This window comes from Hemiscyllium ocellatum, chromosome 6, assembly GCF_020745735.1.
Source record: "Hemiscyllium ocellatum isolate sHemOce1 chromosome 6, sHemOce1.pat.X.cur, whole genome shotgun sequence".
NCBI lineage: Eukaryota > Metazoa > Chordata > Chondrichthyes > Orectolobiformes > Hemiscylliidae > Hemiscyllium > Hemiscyllium ocellatum.
Genome location: NC_083406.1, coordinates 55,656,482 through 55,676,917, shown reverse-complemented (window position 1 = coordinate 55,676,917; position 20,436 = coordinate 55,656,482). Strand labels below are relative to the sequence as shown.

General features: G+C 42.6%; 1 protein-coding gene across 1 annotated transcript in view; it reads left to right on the top strand.

Moving 5' to 3' along the window:
• Positions 1-20,436, top strand: part of LOC132816926 (protocadherin Fat 3-like) — a 575,577-nt gene that overhangs the window by 291,149 nt on the left and 263,992 nt on the right. Inside the window, exon 3 of the mRNA XM_060826951.1 lies at positions 13,659-13,720. Within this exon, the coding sequence (XP_060682934.1) occupies positions 13,659-13,720 (62 nt within the window). The remainder of the gene's footprint in view (positions 1-13,658; positions 13,721-20,436) is intronic.

Sequence of the window (20,436 nt, the reverse complement as noted above, 5' to 3'; positions counted from 1 at the left end):
ATCTCCATGGAACCCCCCCCCCCCACCACCACCATACCAGTTTAAATCCTCCCAAGCAGCTCTAGCAAATCTCCCTGTCAGTACATTTAGGTGCAATCCGTCCTTCTTGTACAGGTCACTTCTACCCCGAAAGAGATTCCAATGATCCAAAACTGTGAATTCTTCTCCCATATACCAGCTCTTCAGCTATGCGTTCATCTGCTCTATACTCCTATTCCTCCCCTCACTAGCTCATACAACTGGGAGTATTTGAGATATTACTACTCTTGAGGACCTCCTTTTTAAATTTCTGCCTAACTCTCTGTAATCTCCCTTCAGAATCTCAACCTTTCCCTTGAGACATTCTGCACCCTCTCTGAGACATCCTTGATCCTGGCAACAGGGAAGCAACACACTATTCTGATTTTTTGCTGCTGGCCACAGAAAAGTCTGTCTGTACCTCGTACTAGAGAATCCCATAACACAATTGATCTCTTGGAACCCGACATATCCTTCGTTGCATTAGAGGAAGTGTCAATACCAGAAACTTGGCTGTTCGTGCTACGTTCCCCTGAGAATCCGTCACCCCTTACATTTTCCAAAACAGCATACTTGTTTGAAATGGGTACAGCCACAGAACACGCCTGCACTGGTGCCTACCTTTCTTACCTTTCCTGGAGTTAACCCATCTATGTGACTGTATCTGAGTCTCCCCCCTCCCCCACCCCTCCCTTTCTATAACTGCCATCCATCACATACTGTTGCTGTTGCAAATTCCTCATTGCTTCTAACTGTCTCTCCAACCGATCCATTTGATCTGGTAAGATTCAAAACCAACAGCATTTATTGCAGATATAATCTGCAGTAACCCTTAAACTCTCTTTAAAAACTCCCATATCTGACAAGAAGTACATATTACTCTACTAAAGGTCATTTTTGCTCCTTCACAATCTACAGACCCAGAAAATAACACCATCTTGTTCCTCTACAAAACTTTGCCCCAGGTTAGATTAATAGTTACCGCTTATATTTTAAGTTTAATCAAGAGACTTATCTCAAAAAACATATAATCAAGAATGAACCCACTCTACTCACTACTGCACACTTTTGGTAGGCCACTTAAAACAATTGAGATTCCTTTGTTTGTTCTTCTCCCTTTTCACACTGTTGTTGTTTTGACTTTGGGAAAGAAAAGTTCCAAAACAATGCAACAGCATATAAAACAGTAGTTGCTGCTCCTGAAATTTGAGGAAATCACCTCCAGCACCTAAAATACCTCAAAAAAAAAAGGAGCAGCTGTTACAGCCAGAAATTTATCCCATCCTCCATCTTGGATTACCCAGAATCCCTCTTGAATCACTGCAGTTCCCTTGCAGTGGGTTGACCCACAATGCTGGTAGGGAGGGAATTCCAGCATTTTGACCCAACAACTGTAAAGGAACTGTATTTCCAGGTCAGGGTGGTGAGTGGCTTGGAGGAGAACTTGGAAGTGATGTTCTTCCCAAGTACCTGCTACCCTTGTCCTTCTAAGTGGAAGTGGTCATGGATTTGGAGGGTGCTGTCTAAGGATCTTTGGTGAATTTCTGCAGTGCATCTTGTAGATAGTACACACTGCTGAGTGCCAGTGTTGGGGGGATTGATATTTGGAGATGTGGTGCTTATCATGCAGGTTGCTTTGTCCTGGATGGTGTCAAGTTTCTTGAGTGTTGTTGGAGCTGCACCCATCTAGGCAAGTGGGAGTATTCCATCACACTCCTGACTTGTGCCTTGTAGAAGTTGGATGGACTTTGGTGTGTCAGGAATAGAATTACTTACCGCAGTATCCCTAGTCTCTGACCTGCTCTTGTAGCCACTGAGTTTGTGGTGAGTTCTGTTGAGTTTCTGGTCAATGGTAACCCCCCACCCCCCTCCCAAGGATGTTAACAGTGGGGGGAATTCAGTGATGGTAATGTCAACAGGCAATGGTTAGAGTGTCTCTTATTGGTGATGGTCATTGACTGGCATTTGTGTGGCGCGAATGTTCGTTGCCACTTGTCGGCCCAAGTTGCGTTTGAGCATGGACTGCTTCAATATCATGAATGGTGCTGAATACTGTGCAATCATCGACAAACATCCCCACTTCTGACCTTACGACAGAGGGAAGGTCATTGATGAAGCAGCTGAAGATTGTTGGGCCTAGGATACTACCCTGAGGGACTCCTACAGAGATGTCCTGGAACTGAGATGACTGACCCTTTACAACCACAACCATCTTCCTTTGTGCTCGGTATGACTCTAACCAGCGAACTGTTTGCCCCCGATACCCATTGGTTCTAGTTTTGCCAGGCTCTTTGATGTCATACTCAGTGAAGTGTGGCCTTGATGTTAGGACTGTCACTCCCCCCTCACCTCTGGAAATCGGCTCTTTAGTCCATGTTTGAACCAAGGCTATAATGAGATCAGGAGCTGAGTGACCCTGGCAAATCCCAAACTGGACGTCACAGAGCAGGTCGTTGCTGAATAGGTGCTGCTTGATAGCACTGTTCATGACCCCTCCTATCACTTTACTGATGATGGAGAGTAGACTGATTGAACAATAACTGGCCGGGTTAGATTTGTCCTGCTTTTTGTTTACAGGACGTACCTGGGTGATTTTCCACATTGTCAGGTAGATGCCAGTTTTGTAACTGTACTGGAAGAGCTTGGCTAGGGGAGTGGCAAGTTCTGGAGTGCAAGTCTTCAGTACTATTGCCGGAATGTTATCAGGGCCCGTTACCTTTTGCAGAATCTAGTGCCTCCTGCCATTTCTTAACATCATGTGGAGTGATTTAAATTGGCTAGAGACTGATATCTGTGATGCTGGGGACCACTGGAAGAGCCCGAGATGGATCATCCATTTGGCACTTCTGACTGAAGATGGGTGCAAATGCATCAGTGTTATCTTTTGTACTGATGTGCTGGGCTCCTCCATTATTTGAGGATGGAGATACTTGTGGAGCCTCCTCCTCCAGTGCATTGTTTAATTGTCAACCACCATTTGCGACTGGATGTGAAAGGACTGCAAAGCTTAGATCTGATCTGTTTAGCTCTGTCTATCACTTGTTGTTTACGCTTTTTGGCATGCAAGTAGTCCTGTTTGATAATTTCACGAGGTTGACATTTTTAGATATGCCTGATGCTGCGCCTGGCATGCCCTCTTACACTCTCCATTTGAACCAGGATTGATCCACTGGCTTAATGGTAATGGTTGAATGGGGGGATATGCCACTCCATGAGGTTGCAGATTGTGCTAGAGTACAGTTCTGCTGCAGTTGATGGCCCACGGTGCCTTGTGGTTGCCCAGTCTTAAGTTGCTGGATAGCTTTGAAGTCTGTCCCATTTAGCAAGGTGATAGTGCCACACAACACGATAAAGGTTATTCTCAATGTGATGGCAGGACTTCATCTCCACAAAAATAGTGCAGTTGTCACTTTTACGTATCCTTGATTTGGAGATGCTGGTGTTGGACTGGGGTGTACAAAGTTAAAAATCATACAACACCAGGTTATAGTCCACCAGGTTTAATTGAAAGCACTAGCTTTCAGAGCGCCGCTCCTTCATCAGGTTGGTGTCTCCTAGTAGTCATGTGTTCTTACGCCCTTTCCCACTTTATAATGTAAACTGTCCCATATGTTATTAACAAATGAATTCATGACTCCTTCAAGGATTTGAAGGCTATAAGAGATAGTGATAGTGGAAACAGAGGGGGTTCCAATAATGATTGTGAGTAAAGCTGACTACAAGCAATTCCACAGCTGGACTGAGGCTTGCAGGACTAGGAACTGCAGCAGGGCAGCATTGGGCATCAAGTTAAACCATTTGGAGAGTCCTGGTGATGGATGTTCATGCTTAAGCAGTAAAACATTTAAAAATGATCACAGCTTGTTAAATTTGTGGAAGGGGTCTTAAGCTTTCAAAAATGATCACAGCTTGTTAAAGCCCATGCATACAGGCATATGGGCATCTAATGCTGTTTCCTACAGTTTTATGATATAAACAACATAAATAAATCTTGCCATTTATTCTCAAAACTTTCCCAACAGCTTCTGTCACCTTTTTTTTGTTTCTAATATCATGCTATGCTTCCTTCTGATCATTCTCTGGCATCTCTATGTCCACAATCTTGTGGTTCATGCCACCCTTTCTCCACTAAGTACTCTATCCATCGCACCAGGAGATGACTCAGGCTAGCCCTTACTGTCCTGCAGGAAATTCTGGATTGTTCTTGTTGGCTGAACAAGTCTTCCTTGCAAAGCCTTGGGACAGCCCTTCCACCCTGTCCCCTCCAGGGTAGGTGACAGGAGCACAAAGACCACCAATATATATAAAGTTCAAAGATTTAAATTCAGAATTCAAGTCACAGCGTGAAAATCCAATATAGGCGGTGAGAATAATAGAAGCAGTTGATAAATCAGGAAATAGTGACTAAGCTTGCATCCTGGAATTAATGCTCTGAAGTATTACTACTGTAGGTTCAGTGGTTGCACTATCCTTAGTTGAAATTTGAGGCCATATCTTTCTCAGTGATAAGGAAACATACATGCAAATTAATAATGAATCTGTTGCTTCCACCAGTGAACTGAGCTCATGAATCATCTAGCAACCTGATAAAATGACAGCCAGCTTGACCAGTTTATGTTGTCGCCAAACACAGTACTACCTTCGGACATACCAGCAAATGCGCAGTATTGCCTTTGGAAATGAGAAAGAAAAGTATTTTCACTGTGTCTCCAGCCTCTGGAAACAACAACAGCCTTCAGTTATGAATCAGTACTCTAATATTGTAACCTAATTTGAATATTTGGATGTGCTTTCTTGTGCACCAAGCGTACTGCATATTTGTAATATTGACACAGAAATATGATTAAACAATTTGATCTGCCATCAGTAGTTTAATTATTTGAAGTTGTGTGTTTAGTCCACATTATTTTATGTTTCACCATAGCTACACCATTAATAGTAGCTTAAGGATAAATAAATACCAAGAAGAAAGTGATTTGCGAAAATCACTGTTAGGTCATTATCTCATTATGGAGAGGTATTTGGTAACTATGTTCTGTTCAAATCTTTTTTTTCTCACAGGCGAGTTTATTGTGACTAGAGAAGAACATTTTGACTTATTTTCTAGCTTTGTAATACATATTATAACTGAACATTTTGTACTACTTTTGGTTAACTGTTGTTGATGCTTATGTTTGTAACAGATGACTTGTATTGTTTGTTGATCCAGGAGATCTTACCTTAGTGTTTGGTTTTGTTGCATCTTTATGTTGCAAATGGTGCTGGACAGCTCACAAAAGTAATAAAATATCAAGGTTTCTCAAGTCACAAGCTGTGATCTGATAATAGCTAACAAAGTCTTCTTATTGACTGTAGTCTTTTATCAGTGAAGTGCTCTGTCAAATCTTTGAGTCACATAAAATGGTGGTGATACGATAGTTTTCAGACCCATGTTGAAATCATGATTTTTTTTCCCCTTCACAATTAAGAATAAAGTCTTCAATAGGAAATATAAAGCTTGCATGGATTCTTTTTATATGTCGTTGCAGTATTTTTTTCTGTTATGTGGGCCAAATTTTTAACAGTTCTTTTAATGAATGTTAATCAGTAGTTTACGACTGCTTTCTACTCCAGTAGTTTCATTTTGTCATTGTGGAAAAATAACTTCACATTTCCTTTAAATTATTTCTGTTCAAAACACAGTCTGCACAATGTCATAGCATGGTATGGCCACACATAGCTGCACTCATCATGGAGACGAATTCTATCCATGACATTCTTAATTTGCTGATCTCAGCTATACTGCTTTAGTGAAGTATTAGACTAGTAAGATTGATCGATTAAACATTGTAGATCAGAATTTAGTATGGTGATGGAAAGTTTCGATTATTTTTAAAGCAGTAAGAACATTCCTAGTCCCTGTTGAAAATAAGTTTGTATTCATGGTAATTTTACTTGAAATTTCAGTCATTATTATAAACTAAGCGACTCCAGTTTATCGCATTCTTATTGGTGAAATGAAGAGAGGCCATTTTACTTTAAGAATTATGGCACGTTACCAAATGATTTTAAATCACATGATTTAGTTCCTAGTCCTAGTTTATAGGAAGTTTTTGCGCACTTTACAGTGCATGATGCTCCTATAAGACGACAGGGTATGTAATCTGCTTTCATTCCCCTGTCATGCATTTTAATCTGTCATTCGAGGAGAAATTAGTTTAAAACTTGGAACAATTTGCCTTCTGGTTTTAACTTCAACAGATTATTGTTTTTCTTATAGGAAGGTAAAAAGCCAAAAAAAAATTAACATGCCTTTCACAGAACTTTAGTTTAAAACTCCAGTCTTCGTAAATATGCAAACTCAAATGTTTTGAAATGGAAAAATTCATATGTCAGGAACTGTAAATATTTGTTAACCTGATCTATGAATAGCTTAGAATTATATAGTGCCCCATTCTAAAGGATATTTTAATCGTCATTGAGACGGTGGTAATAATAAACCACTGCGGTTCTTACAGTGATGGTGCATCCCCAAAAATATTAGGATTGGAGTTCTAGGAATTTAACCGAGTAACAGTAAAGGAACTGTGATGCATTCCAAGTCATGATGGATGTGATTTGGAGGGGAATTTGCAGGAACTTGAGTTTGCATGCTGTTCGGTGATAGAGATCACATTTATGGAATGTGCTGTCAAAAGGGCTTTGGCAAATTGTTGTCAGTGGAGCTTTGCAAGTTACTGCAATTCATCTCATGCATAGTGCACCCTGCCACTGGGTATCAGTGGTAGAGAAAGTGACTTTCAAAATAATGGCTTGTGTTATGTGAGATCCATTGTCCTGTTTAGCATCAAACATACTGTAGGTGCTGCATTCATTCAGGAAAGGAGGAGAGTATACCATCAAAATCTTTGTCCAGTTTTCAGATTTTGGGGAGATTTGTGAGTTTCCCTCAAGCAAATTCCTGGCCTCTAATCTGATCTTACAGCAGTACCTAAACAGCTCATTCAGTTAAGTTTCTGATTAGTGATAAGTCTTTGGATACTGATATGTTGTGGGATTCAGTTAAGTTAATGTCATTTAATGACAAGGATGGTGGATTATTTTTTCTCTTGTTCATGATGGTCAGTACCTGGCACATGCATGGCCATGAATATTATTTGCCATTTATTAGATCAAGCCTGAATGTTGGCCCAATCTTGCTGCATGCAAGCACAGTACACAACAGTATCTAAGAAATTATGAATGATATATAAGCAAACATCCTAATTTCTGAAATTACGATGGAAGGAGGGTTATTTATGAAGGAGCTAAAAATAGTTCAAAGTAGAACATTATGCTAAGTAGTCTGGAATCTATTGATATTTTTTGCAATTTAGTTATGTCAGCTATTTGCTTCAAACAAAGGAATGTTTCTTGATAAATTTAGATGATTGTTTAGTAGTGTGCAATAGAAAACCTGATAATCATTGCATATATGTGCATTGTGGCTCCAATAAATTAAGTAGATTAATCTACCTTCTGCAATTATTTTCATTGAACTATAAAATGGACTAGATTGGTAGTAGAAGTAACAGTGAGGCTGTTGACGTTCAGTATTATTGAGGGATTAATTAGACAGCAAATTTCCTCATTCAGTTTACACATAGTTAAATATACCAAATACAGAGGATGATGTCAAAGATGGCCCGTTTCTCCAGAACTTTGAACAGTAACATGCAAGGGCTTCAAACAAATGAAGTTGTGAATTTTCGTAGATATGTACAATAGCTAACTAACTAAATATATCAGAAAAATTTTAGGATTGTTTATTCCAGCCAAAGTTAATTCTTAATACATTTTTCTTTTTTATTCATTCACTGGAGATTGACATCACTGGCTAGACCAGCATTTGTTGTCCATTCCTAATTGCCCAGAGGGCAGTTAAAAGTCAACCACATTGCTGTGGGTCTGATGTCACATTTAGGCCAGATTTGGGGCAGCATGGTGGCTCAGAAGTTAGCACAGCTGCCTCACAGCATCGAGGACCAGGTTCGATTTCAGATTTGGGCAACTGTCTGTGGGGAGTTTGCACATTCTCCCCATGTCTGCGTGGATTTCCTCCGGGTGCTCCGGTTTCATCCACCATCCAAAGATGTGTGGGTTAGGTTAATTGGCCATGCTAAATTGTCTAAAGGACTCAGGAATGTGTAGGGTAGGTGCATTAGTCTGGGGTAAAATATAGGATAGGGGAATGGATCTGGGTGGGTTACTCTTCGGAGTGTCGGTGTGGACTTGTTGGGCTGAAGGGCTCTAACTGTGTAGGGATTCTGCTTCTAATTAGGTAAGTGTGATAGTTTCCTTCTGTAAGGACTATGGTATGTTTGATTATTGTCAGACTGTTTTCTGGTATACAGTTTCTTTCCATTGAATTTTAATTAATTTTTGGAAGTTTTTAGAAAAATCCTTTTTTCTCTGTTATGTCTCTTTATATTTATCCCACCTCAATTTCCCTCTTTTTTTTGGTGCCTGATTTAGCATAGAATAATTAATTCAAACTTAGATTTCCTTTTCTGGACTTGTTCAGAGCAGGGGAGTAGATTTTATTCCTAAAACTTGTCAGTTTTTGTCAGGTGGATGTTAAAAATGTAAAAGTCCTTGAACTGAAACCAAGCCTGCTTTAAAATCACCCACTTCAAGTATTAATAGAGAAGTAATGGGAAGTTGGATCCTTCATTTAAATCATGAGGGCTATAGATAAATATCTTCGAGTAAAAAGTGAGGTCTGCAGATGCTGGAGATCAGAGCTGAAAATGTGTTGCTGGTTAAAGCACAGCAGGTTAGGCAGCATCCAAGGAACAGGAAATTCGACAATTCGGGCCAGACCCCTTCATCAGGAATGAGGAGAGGGTGCCAGGCAGGCTAAGATAAAAGGTAGTGAGGAGGGACTTGGGGGAGGGGCGATGGAGATGTGATAGGTGGAAGGAGGTCAAGGTGAGGGTGATAGGCCGGAGTGGGGTGGGGGCGGAGAGGTCAGGAAGAGGATTGCAGGTTAGGAGGGCGGTGCTGAGTTCAAGGGAATCGACTGAGACAAGGTGGGGGGAGGGGATATGAGGAAACTGGAGAAATCCGAGTTCATCCCTTGTGGCTGGAGGGTTCCCAGGCGGAAGATGAGGCACTCTTCCTCCAACCGTCGTGTTGTTATGCTCTGGCGATGGAGGAGTCCAAGGACCTGCATGTCTTCGGTGGAGTGGGGGTGGGGGTGGGAGGAGAGTTAAAGTGTTGAGCCACGGGGTGGTTGGGTTGGTTGGTTTGGGCGTCCCAGAGGTGTTCCCTGAAGCATATCCGCCACAAATTCACCTGCACCTCCACACACATCATCTATTGCATCCGCTGCACCCGATGTTGCCTCCTCTATATTGGGGAGACAGGCCGCCTACTTGCAGAATGCTTCAGGGAACATCTCTGGGACACCCATATTCCCAATTCCTTCATCTCCGCCGCATCTGCTCCCAGGAGGACCAGTTCCAACACCGTACTGCCCAGATGGCCTCCTTCTTCAAGGCCCTCCACTGCATCTCCTCCACTTCCCGCTCCTCCAACCGCCACCAAGACAGAACCCCACTGGTTCTCACCTACCACCCCACCAACCTCCGTATACAACATATCATCTGCCGTCATTTCCGCCACCTCCAAACGGACCCCGCCACCAAGGATATATTTCCCTCCCCTCCCCTATCAGCGTTCCGCAAAGACCACTCCCTTCGTGACTCCCTCGTCAGGTCCACACACCCCACCAACCCAACCTCCACTCCCAGCACCTTCCCCTGCAACCGCAGGATATGTAAAACTTGCGCCCACACCTCCTCCCTCACTTCCCTCCAAGGCCCCAAGGGATCTTTCCATATCCACCACAATTCACCTGCACCTCCACACACATCATCTATTGCATCCGCTGCACCCGATGTGGCCTCCTTTATATTGGGGAGACAGGCCGCTTACTTGCGGAACGCTTCAGGGAACACCTCTGGGATGCCCGGACCAACCAACCCAACCACCCCGTGGCTCAACACTTTAACTCTCCCTCCCACTCCACCGAGGACATGCAGGTCCTTGGACTCCTCCATCGGCAGAACATAACAACACGACGGCTGGAGGAGGAGCGCCTCATCTTCCGCCTGAGAATCCTCCAACCACAAGGAATGAACTCGGATTTCTCCAGTTTCCTCCCCTCCCCCCACCTTGTCTCAGTCGGTTCCCTCAACTCAGCACCGCCCTCCTAACCTGCAACCTTCTTCCTGACCTCTCCGCCCCCACCCCACTCTGGTCTATCACCCTCACCTTGACCTCCTTCCACCTATGACATCCCCATCGCCCCTCCCCCACGTCCCTCCTCCCTACCTTTTATCTTAGCCTGCCTGGCACACTCTCCTCATTCCTGATGAAGGGCTCTGGCCCGAAACGTCGAATTTCCTGTTCCTTGGATGCTGCCTAACCTGCTGTGCTTTAACCAGCAACACATTTTCAACTGTGATCTCCAGCATCTGCAGACCTCACTTTTTACTCTACTGATAAAGATGAGACCAAATACATTTTTCACTCTTGTTGGCTTCTTCACCACCTGCCACAGACCCAGTCTAGCAGCTATAAACTTTAGGACCGGACCCACTCAATTAGTTGTGTGCTGCCCAGCCACTGTTGGTAGTGGGCATTGAAAGTCCTCATCCAGAGTGCATTTTGCACTGTTGAGACGCTCAATGCTTCCTCCAATTTTTGTTCAACATGGAGGAATATTGATTCATCAGGCAAGGGAGGATGGTGCATGGTGATTAGGATTTCTTGCCCATGTTTAACTTAAAGCTATGAGACTTTATGGGATCTGGAATTGATGATGTGGACTCCAAGGACAAATCACTCCTTACTATTTACCGCTATGCCACAACTTGTGCTGGGTCTGCCCTGATAGTGGGATAGAACATAACAAGAGATGGTGATGGTTGTTTTGCAGACATTGTAAGGTATAATTCTGTAAGTATGATTGTGTCAGGTTGTTGCTTGACTACTCTTCCAATTTTGGCAGGAGCCCCCATATGCTAGTAAGGAGGAGTTGCAGGGTTGACAGGGTATTTCTGCCATTGTCTTTCTGGTGCATACCAAGTGGTCCATCTGGTTTCATTTCTTTGTTGAAACTTCATAGTGATTGGTACGAGTGTCTTGCTCAGCCATTTGTGGGCAGTTTCGAGTAGATCTGGAGTCACAGGTAGGCCAGAACATATTTCCTTCCCTGAGGGATATTAGTGAGCCATATGGGTTTTTCCAGCAATCAACAATGTTTTCTTAATTCCAGATTTTTCAAAATTGAATTCAAATTCCTTCCTCTGCTATCTCAGGGTTCCAACCCAGATTCCCGGAATAGTAGCTTAGTTCCTGGATTCATACTCTAGCAGTAATGCCACTAGACCATTGCCTTTCCAGGCTTACACGGTGAACATGTACTTTAATGACCATGTCTGAAAGTCAATGGGGAGCAGACCTTAGTGGAGTCAAGGGTGACTACAGTTGGTCAAGGAACTGTGTCCCAATCAGTGAAAGGGGTTATTCAAATCATTCTCTGAGGTTAGCCACAGAGAGTGAGGCACTTCTGCGAATATTTGTGTCTTTACAGCCTGAGGATTAGAGCACAATCAATCTAGCAGGTCAAATGCAATCTGGAGATTATATAGGTATGTCAGTCACAGTGCAGTGGTAATACTAGTCCAGGGGCTGGGTGTCCTCAGTCTGAATTGTACTTCCAAGTCAGAGTGGTGTTGTCAGTCTAGGTATTTGCTCATAAAGTTTGAAGGTTATCAAGAGACTGTCAATGCAGTTCATGAGAAAGTGGAATCATCTTTGTTGCTCTGGGTCACTAAGGGAATAATTACATTAAAATAGAATGTTGGGAAAGAAGGATGAGACCTCCTCGGATATTGGAGGGAACAGGACACCCTGAGAGTTTTGGGGATTATTTTCACAAATGGCAATCATTCTGCATTCTACAAATGGAGAGTGTATGGTCAACAAGGGCAGGGCAATTCTCAAAGCTGTGGGCATGGGGTAAATTGAGGATATAATGATTTTATAACAAGGTAAACAGAAACAGGAGGCTGAAAGGTCATCCAGTGCATGGACAGCAACATAAAATGTAGCATCCGACACAGAGCTTGCAACTTACCCACAAGTCAACTGGGCAATAACAAATACAGAGTAATTGTGACTATATGTAGAATGTTCTCAGTTGCTGTTGTTTTTTTTCTTTGAGAGGATAGTATTGTTTAAATTAAAGCCCGACAAGTGGCAATTGCATTCATCATGCATCCACTTATGCAGTATTGCCACTCACGTGACATGAAGTAGCACTTAACAGCTGATCATTCATTGTCCAAGAATGAACATTACAAATAATGGCCTTGAGCAATCATGACTGTTACGTTGTTTGTACTAATTGTCTCATTATCATGTTATGAAGCAAATGTAATCAGACACTAACTGAAAAGTGTTACCTAGACTTGGCATTTCTGGAACAGATTGCACAGCTAATGCTGAAAGTCAGCGTTCAAATTTTGACATCCACATGCTGACTGGCAAGTATGCAATGATGTTCAGGGATGGCTTTGTGATAGAGGGCTATCATGGTGGTTTTCTGCCAGAATTCTGCTCCCCCGATGTAGCATAAATATTTTGCCTGCTCAATATACATTTGGATGATGTTGCATAACTGAAAGCTCCCTATCGAAGCATGACATTGACCTCCTTGTGAAGCCTCTATGACACAGTTAAGATAATAACATGATGCTTCATTGTAATAGGTATGGTGGGTCAGGAAAACTGTTAGTAAAATGTCATCTTTGTTACATTCCTCATAGAATATATGCTCACATGGAGATCACTGTGCCTAGAATTCTTGGGATATTGTTCAAATACAAAAACAGTGTTGAAAGAGAGAACAATATGAACTTGTCACCAAGACCATCACCCTCCAGTGGCTGCTGCACAGCCTCCAGATGGAGAGCATGACAGGCCTCACTGTCATTTTCTACTGTTTTTGGAAACCCAGTGCAAATGCAGAGTAATAAAGACGCAGGCCACTACCACCGAACTGTGTCATGCACAGGAATAGGACTTGCACTCAGAAAGGCTATGTGTCTATCAAGGTCACATCTGCCTTGAATTTTTGTGCCTATGGCTTATTTTGAAGAAAACTCAGGACCTGTGTGGCATCTCCCAATCCTTAACCTACAAATGTCTCTGGGATGTCATGGCATTTTCTCCAAATCTGGTAATGAGCTGCTGTTGAATAGCAGCTTGGACAGGAAGACTTTCAACCATTGCTGACATCTCCCAGGTGCAGGGTGCTATAGACTCCATCCACATTGTTTTGAAAGTGCCCTTCAACCAACCTGCAAAGTTAATCCATAGAAGAGGCTTGCATTCCATTAATGTTCAACTTCTTTGTTGCCATCAGTGGCAGATTCTGTGTGAATATTTGCCTCTTTGCAGTCTGAGGATTAGAGCACATCTTTGGACTTCTTGAACAATGCAACATTGGTTATGTTGTCATATTGGATAAGTCTGACCCACTGATAATAAGTCTGCCAGAATAGTAAGCAAAAGTAACATTATTCTAACACAAACTTTTTTTTTAACAGGTCTGATCATGACGACATCAAGGAAACTAGATCGAGAACAGCAGGCAGAGCATGTTTTGGAGGTGAGTTTAAAATCTTTAAAAATTTTTTTGTATAATTTGGAGTTTCCATGAGGTGGCACTGTTTCTTTTTAGTGCAGGATGCTCTGTCTGAGGGAAATTGGTGTAAAGGTCTCAGGAGCTTTAAATTCAAACAAATGTTCATGATGTCATAATTTTAAAAACGTTAAGCTAGATTCCGAGATTCCAGTCCTATCCAAAAACCTGGTAACACCCTCATGCACCACCAGCATTTCATCTAAACTGCATATGCAGGCAACGCTCTGATATTTGTGCTAATTGTGGCATTGATGTCTGATTTCTAAAGTCACTGCTGTGCATGGCCTTTGGAGATCCGCAAAGCTGATGAGAAAGTTAGAGGAAATATTTTGCAGCACTGATTAAATCAATCACCTTGAGAGTGTCTGGTAATTGCATTTGTTTAAATGTTTTTGATGAAGCTTTTGAAATTATACTTGGGTATAAAGATATTGCTAGGATTGTTTTAAAAGCTTTTTTGGTTTGTCTTTGATTTATTTAGAAACTGCTTAGTGCTGAAATGCAACTAGGAACTGATTCTACAGTTTCTTAAATGGTTTTCAATTATTTATCATTTGGTTGCTCAGTAGTTGGTAGACTTTGCACTGATGATAATTTGTATGTTTGTGTTAAGTATTTTAGCAATATTAATCAAACAGCATAAAGTTTCCACTCTTTAATATATCAATTAATATTTTTAAAGCAAATTTTTTTTAAAAATTGGAAATGATGTCCAGTTGCAATGGTTCTTAGGATATTTTACCTTGAACAGTATGTAGAAATGAAAAAATAATATCTTTTTGAAGCTATTGGCTTGAACCCATCAGGGCAATTTGCAAGAATACCATTTCAAGGGGAAAACCAAAATTCATGCTGCTGATTGTTTTGCAAGCGGACTCTGGTAACAACATTGCCATCAGAAAGGCAATGATGATTCATAGTTAACTGTTTAGCTTTGTTTAAATCTTAAAACCAGACAATTGAGTCTGATTTGGGCAGGGCTTGCCCAAAGAAATGAGCCCAGAAATGGTTATTACCTGTTTTGTACAGTTTCCTATACATGCGCACCATCATGATACATTTCATGGCTTCAAGATGTACACAAGACAAGTTTTCTATATTAGCTCAAATTTCATTCATTAATTAGTCAATCTTCACAAACCAACATCAGAGAAATAACCAGGTTTTAGCAATATTGGTTGATGCATGTACATTACATAGAATCATAGAATCCCTATGATGTGTAAGCAGACCATGTGGTCCATGAGTCCACACTGACCCTCCAAAGAGCATTTCACCCAAACCCACAACCCTACCCTATCCCTGTAACCCTGGTATACCATGGTTAACCATGTAGCCTGCACACCTGGACACTATGGGCAGTCAATCCACCAAACCTGTACATCTTTGGAAGGTGGGAGCAACCCAGAGCACCCAGAAGAAATCCACTTAGACATGGAGAAAATGTGCAAGCTCCACATGGACAGTCTCCCAAGGGTAGAATCAAACCTGGGTCCCTGGTGCTGTGAGGTAGCAATGCTAACTAACAAGCCACCATGTTGTCTTGGGTGGCAGTTGTCAGTTCACTGTGAAGAATTCAATGTAATTGAAAATTGGTATGACATAATGTGGCATTGACTTTTTGAATGGCATCTGCTTTGAAGGATGGCAATTCTAACAGAGCAGTAGCCACTTATTTATAACAGAGAAGTGTCAACCTGGCAGACATTTCAGTCTATGTGTATGGAGTGGTCTTTGAGCCCACCCCACCTACCAACTCAGATGGTTGTGCTGCCACCCGTTTGGGCTTGAAACCATGAATATCAAGATTATGCTACAAGTAAAATTCTGATTGACCATTGTCAGAGAAAAGACCATATATAAAGAGATGCAAAACACGGATCCAGTGAAATTGACAAATCTGATGTATTTCACATGATATCGCAGGGAAGAGAATTGACTTGGGCTGGTGCAGAATGGACACTCTGCTCAATGAAACCAAGAGTTCTCTTCCACGAGCTGCAGATACAAACTTTTTTAAATAGGGTTACAGTGGTGTTGTATGAATTAGAAGATAATATGAACTCAAATGCATTCAATGGAAGACTATCTATTGTCCGGTAATAACAATCAAGCACGAGGAGTGTTTTAGGAGGTTCCATTCCTCTGCTAGAGTAAGTGTTAATGTCCTGTGTTGTTGTATCAAACGCTTTACAGAGTGGTGTGCATTCTTGACAGAAAGCAGCGTGCCACTCAGTCTAGGTGTCCTTTCTGGGTCTTTGGTATCTGTGCTTTTCCAGCACCACTGTAATCTAGACTTTGGTATCTGTGAAGACTGGGGATGCCCTTGGGCTGTGGGAGCACTATTGTGACAGGAAGTCTGTTATCAGATTACCTTAAGGAGTGTATTCCTCCTGTTTGGAAGCTGTTTAGGTCATGTCTTGTTTTGCTGTTTAATGCCTAAACTGGTTGTGGTCAGGTTGAGCTGTTTTGGGTATGCTCTGTTTGGCTAAGATCACCCATGTTTTTGTGAACAAGTATGCACAGGCAGAGTGTTTTATTTTTCTCCCACAACTATGTGCATTAAAAAGTTGTGCCAAATAAATCCTTCACAGATGGATAATCAAAATTGTCAGGGGTAAATTGGCTTTCAGATTGCACAGCTACATTTCTTTTTAACAAAGCTACTCATATCATTTGTAGGGGAAGAGATTGAGTGGAAGTATTTTTCAATGAGTTCTCACCCAGAAAATATCAACATTTTAGGACTGAAGAACTAAAGTTTGTAAGGTTTTATTTTCCAACACTTGGAGATTTGCTTAAAGAGAATCTAAGTCCAGGGCCAGAATTAAACTGTCAGCATTGATGTTTATAAAGAACAGGGACTGAGCAAGCCATGCAGTGATTAAAAGATGTGTTTTCAGGAGAGCCTTTAGCAATATGAGCATCTTCACCTGTGAATTAATGCCATTTAGAATAAGCTCCTTTCAAAATAAAACCTGAATAGTTTTAGCAGCAACAACAACAACAGCAAATCCACAAAATGTTACATGAGATATGTTTCCAATTCTGGGAAATTAAAGGAATGTCCGGTAATTTCTTCTTGGTACATACATTTCAGGTCATAAACAATCAATTGCTTAAAGTAACAGGCTTCTAAATGAAATTGGGAATGAAGGATAATAAATCTAAAATTTTGACTACAGATTTTTTCATTGAATTCAAATTTCATCATCTGCCATGATGAGTTTTGAACCCATGTTCTCAAAGCAATAATCTGCGGTTCTGGTCACTAGTCTTTTCTTAATGGCAACCCATTGCATTTCACAGTTGGCTGCCTATCGTGGCATATTAGATATGACCACAGATGGCTGTTTGAGAGGGTACAGATCTCATGATGCCACTAGTGCCACACAGACACAAATGTAACTGTGGGATTTGTCCCCATTGCTGGATTTGCTCAGGTATAAGGGGTGATTGCCTCACTCACAGCCAAGGTTTCAGTAAAGCAGCCAGAAACATTCATGTGCAGGAAGATTCCACTATCTTAACTTTAAACTGGCCAGACATGTTTTCTGCAGATGTATGCAAGAGATCCTAGCAGCTGCCAAACACTCCTTTCTGGAGGCAAATACAGGTGCTACCATTATTCATGTTACTGGTGAGTATATGTAAGTGTCTGCTCAGAGATTAAGAGCATTCATTAATGAAATGGCTGCTAAGATTGTGCAATCTTTTGCAATTGCAAAGAGTTCCTCTAACTGCTGTTATTATAGCTGCAGCAATCACTGCACAGTGGCCAGCATGGCATTGATGGGGGGAGCAACTGGATTCACCAAGATAGGTTCTGATTTCTTCATGAGAAAAGGATATTACCCTGACTGTTTAGATTATAGTGGTCTAGTGGATTTTCTTTTGGTGTGGACCTTGAGGGAGAAGTGGAGAAGCAGCACATTTAACTGAAGGATGAGAATGAAGAAATAGTGGAACAGGCTGCTCCAGTCTTGCAAAGCCATCTAAAGATCTGGTTATGATGAAGTCTTAGGTCAAGTTGGAAGGGAGCCTCAGACCATATCAATTTAAGTACATTTCTCCTTTTGTGTGCTTCTTTTAGAAGGAAGCAGCTCAGAAATCCATCTCTGTTAAAGGGTTGAGTGATTATGAGATGTGCACAAACCAACAGGCAGAATTATACGAGATGCCAGAACTTTAAACTCACCATCAAACCAGCTGAAAAGTCTGCATGTGGGGTTTCCCTCAGGAATAGGAAGTCTCACTTCTCAGAGTTCCTAGCCTCTGCCTCTGAATCATGCAAATCAATGTTCAATTAGTAGCTTTTCATTGCACTGAGTCATTTAAACTGAATACACACATAAGATCCACCAGGTGAGTCACGAAATGAGACCACCAGTACATTTTTACATTGTCTGTCTGGCATTAGATCTTTAAGTCAAGTCTGGCACATTTAGCTCTCAACTTTCCTTAAGTGGAAGGTATGGGGCTTGTAGGAGAACTTTATATAGTCATACAGCATGGAAACAGACCCTTAAGCCCAACTTGTCCATAACGACCACGTATCCTAAAATGAGCTAGTCCATTTTTCTACATTTGGCCCATATCCCTCAAAACCAGTCTTATTCATATACCTTACAAATATCTTTTAAGTATTTTAATTGTACACACCTCGCCAATTCCTCTGGCAGCTCATTCCACATATGCACCACCCTCTGTGTGAAAATGTTGCCTGTCATGTCCCTTCTAGATCATTCCGTGCTCACCTTAAAGGGCGGCACGGTGGCACAGTGGTTAGCACTGCTGCCTCACAGTGCCTGAGACCCGGGTTCAATTCCCGACTCAGGCGACTGACTGTGTGGAGTTTGCACGTTCTCCCCGTGTCTACGTGGGTTTCCTCCGGGTGCTCCGGTTTCCTCCCACAGTCCAAAAGATGTGCGGGTCAGGTGAATTGGCCATGCTAAATTGCCTGAAGTGTTAGGTAAGGGGTAAATATAGGGGTATGGGTGTTTGCGCTTTGATGGGTCGGTGTGGACTTGTTGGGCCGAAGGGCCTGTTTCCACACTGTAAGTCTAATCTAATCTAATCTAAACCTATGCCATCTAGTTTTGGACTCTCCTACCCTTAGTGAAAGACCTTGGCTATTCATCTTATCTATGCCCTCGTATAAACCTCTAAGAGGTCACCCGATACTCCATTTGGAAAAGTCCCAGACTATCCAGCTTCTTCTTTATAGAAATGTAGAAATCTTGAAACATTGAAAATAATGTAGGAGTAGTCTATTAGGTCCTTCAAGACTGCATCACCATTCAATATGATCATGGCTGATCATGTAATTTCAGTATCACACTCCCGCTTTTGATACACACCCCTTGATCCCATTAGCTGCAAGGGCCATACCCAGCTCCCTTCTGAAAATTTCCAATGAACTGCATCCAACAGCTTTTTGTGGTAGAGAATTCCACAGGTTCACAACTCTTCCTTATCTCAGCCTTTAGCCCTTTTCTTAGACTGTGACCCCTAGTTCTGGACTTCCCTAACATCGGGAAATATTCCCCGCATCTAGCCTGTCCAGTCCCATCAGGATTTTACATGTTTCGGTGAGATCCTGCCTTATTCCTCTAAATTCCAGTGAATGCAAGCCCAGTCAATCCAGTCTGTCATCATATGTCAGTGCTGCCATCCTGGGAATTAGTCTGGTAAACCTTCACTGGATTCCCTCAAAGATAAGAATGTCCTTCCTCAGACTAGGTGACCAAAATTTCACATAATACTCAAGTCTGGCCTCACCAAGGCCCTGTATAACTGCAGCAAAACATCCTTACTTAATAGTAAAAAGTGAGGTCTGCAGATGCTGGAGATCAGAGCTGAAAATGTGTTGCTGGTTAAAGCACAGCAGGTTAGGCAGCATCCAAGGAACAGGAAATTCGACGTTTCGGGCCAGAGCCCTTCATCAGGAATGAGGAGAGGGTGCCAGGCAGGCTAAGATAAAAGGTAGGGAGGAGGGACTTGGGGGAGGGGTGATGGAGATGTGATAGGTGGAAGGAGGTCAAGGTGAGGGTGATAGGCCGGAGTGGGGTGGGGGCGGAGAGGTCAGGAAGAGGAGGGGGCAGGGTGGGAGGAGGTGTAGTCCAGGTAGCTGTGGGAGTCAGTCGGTTTATAGTAGATTCGCCTCCGTGCCTACTTTTACAACCAAGACTCCCGCCCACCCTCTGACGACCCCTTCTCCCACCTCCAACACACCCCATCCACCTGGACACCCCGTGCTGGCCTCTTACCCGCCCTCGATCTATTTATAGCCAACTGCCGCCGCGACATTAACCGACTCAACCTGTCCACCCCTCTCACCCACTCCAACCTCTCACCCTCAGAACGTGCAGCCCTCCACTCCCTCCGCTCCAACCCCAACCTCACCATCAAACCGGCAGACAAGGGAGGGCACGGTAGTAGTTTGGCGCACCGACCTTTATACTGCTGAGGCCAAATGCCAGCTCGCGGATGCCTCCTCCTATTGCCCCCTTGACCATGACCCCACCTCCCACCACCAAACCATCATCTCCCAGACCATCCATAACCTCATCACCTCAGGTGATCTCCCATCCACCGCCTCCAACCTCATAGTCCCACAACCCCGCACCGCCCGTTTCTACCTCCTGCCCAAAATCCACAAACCTGACTGCCGCGGCCGA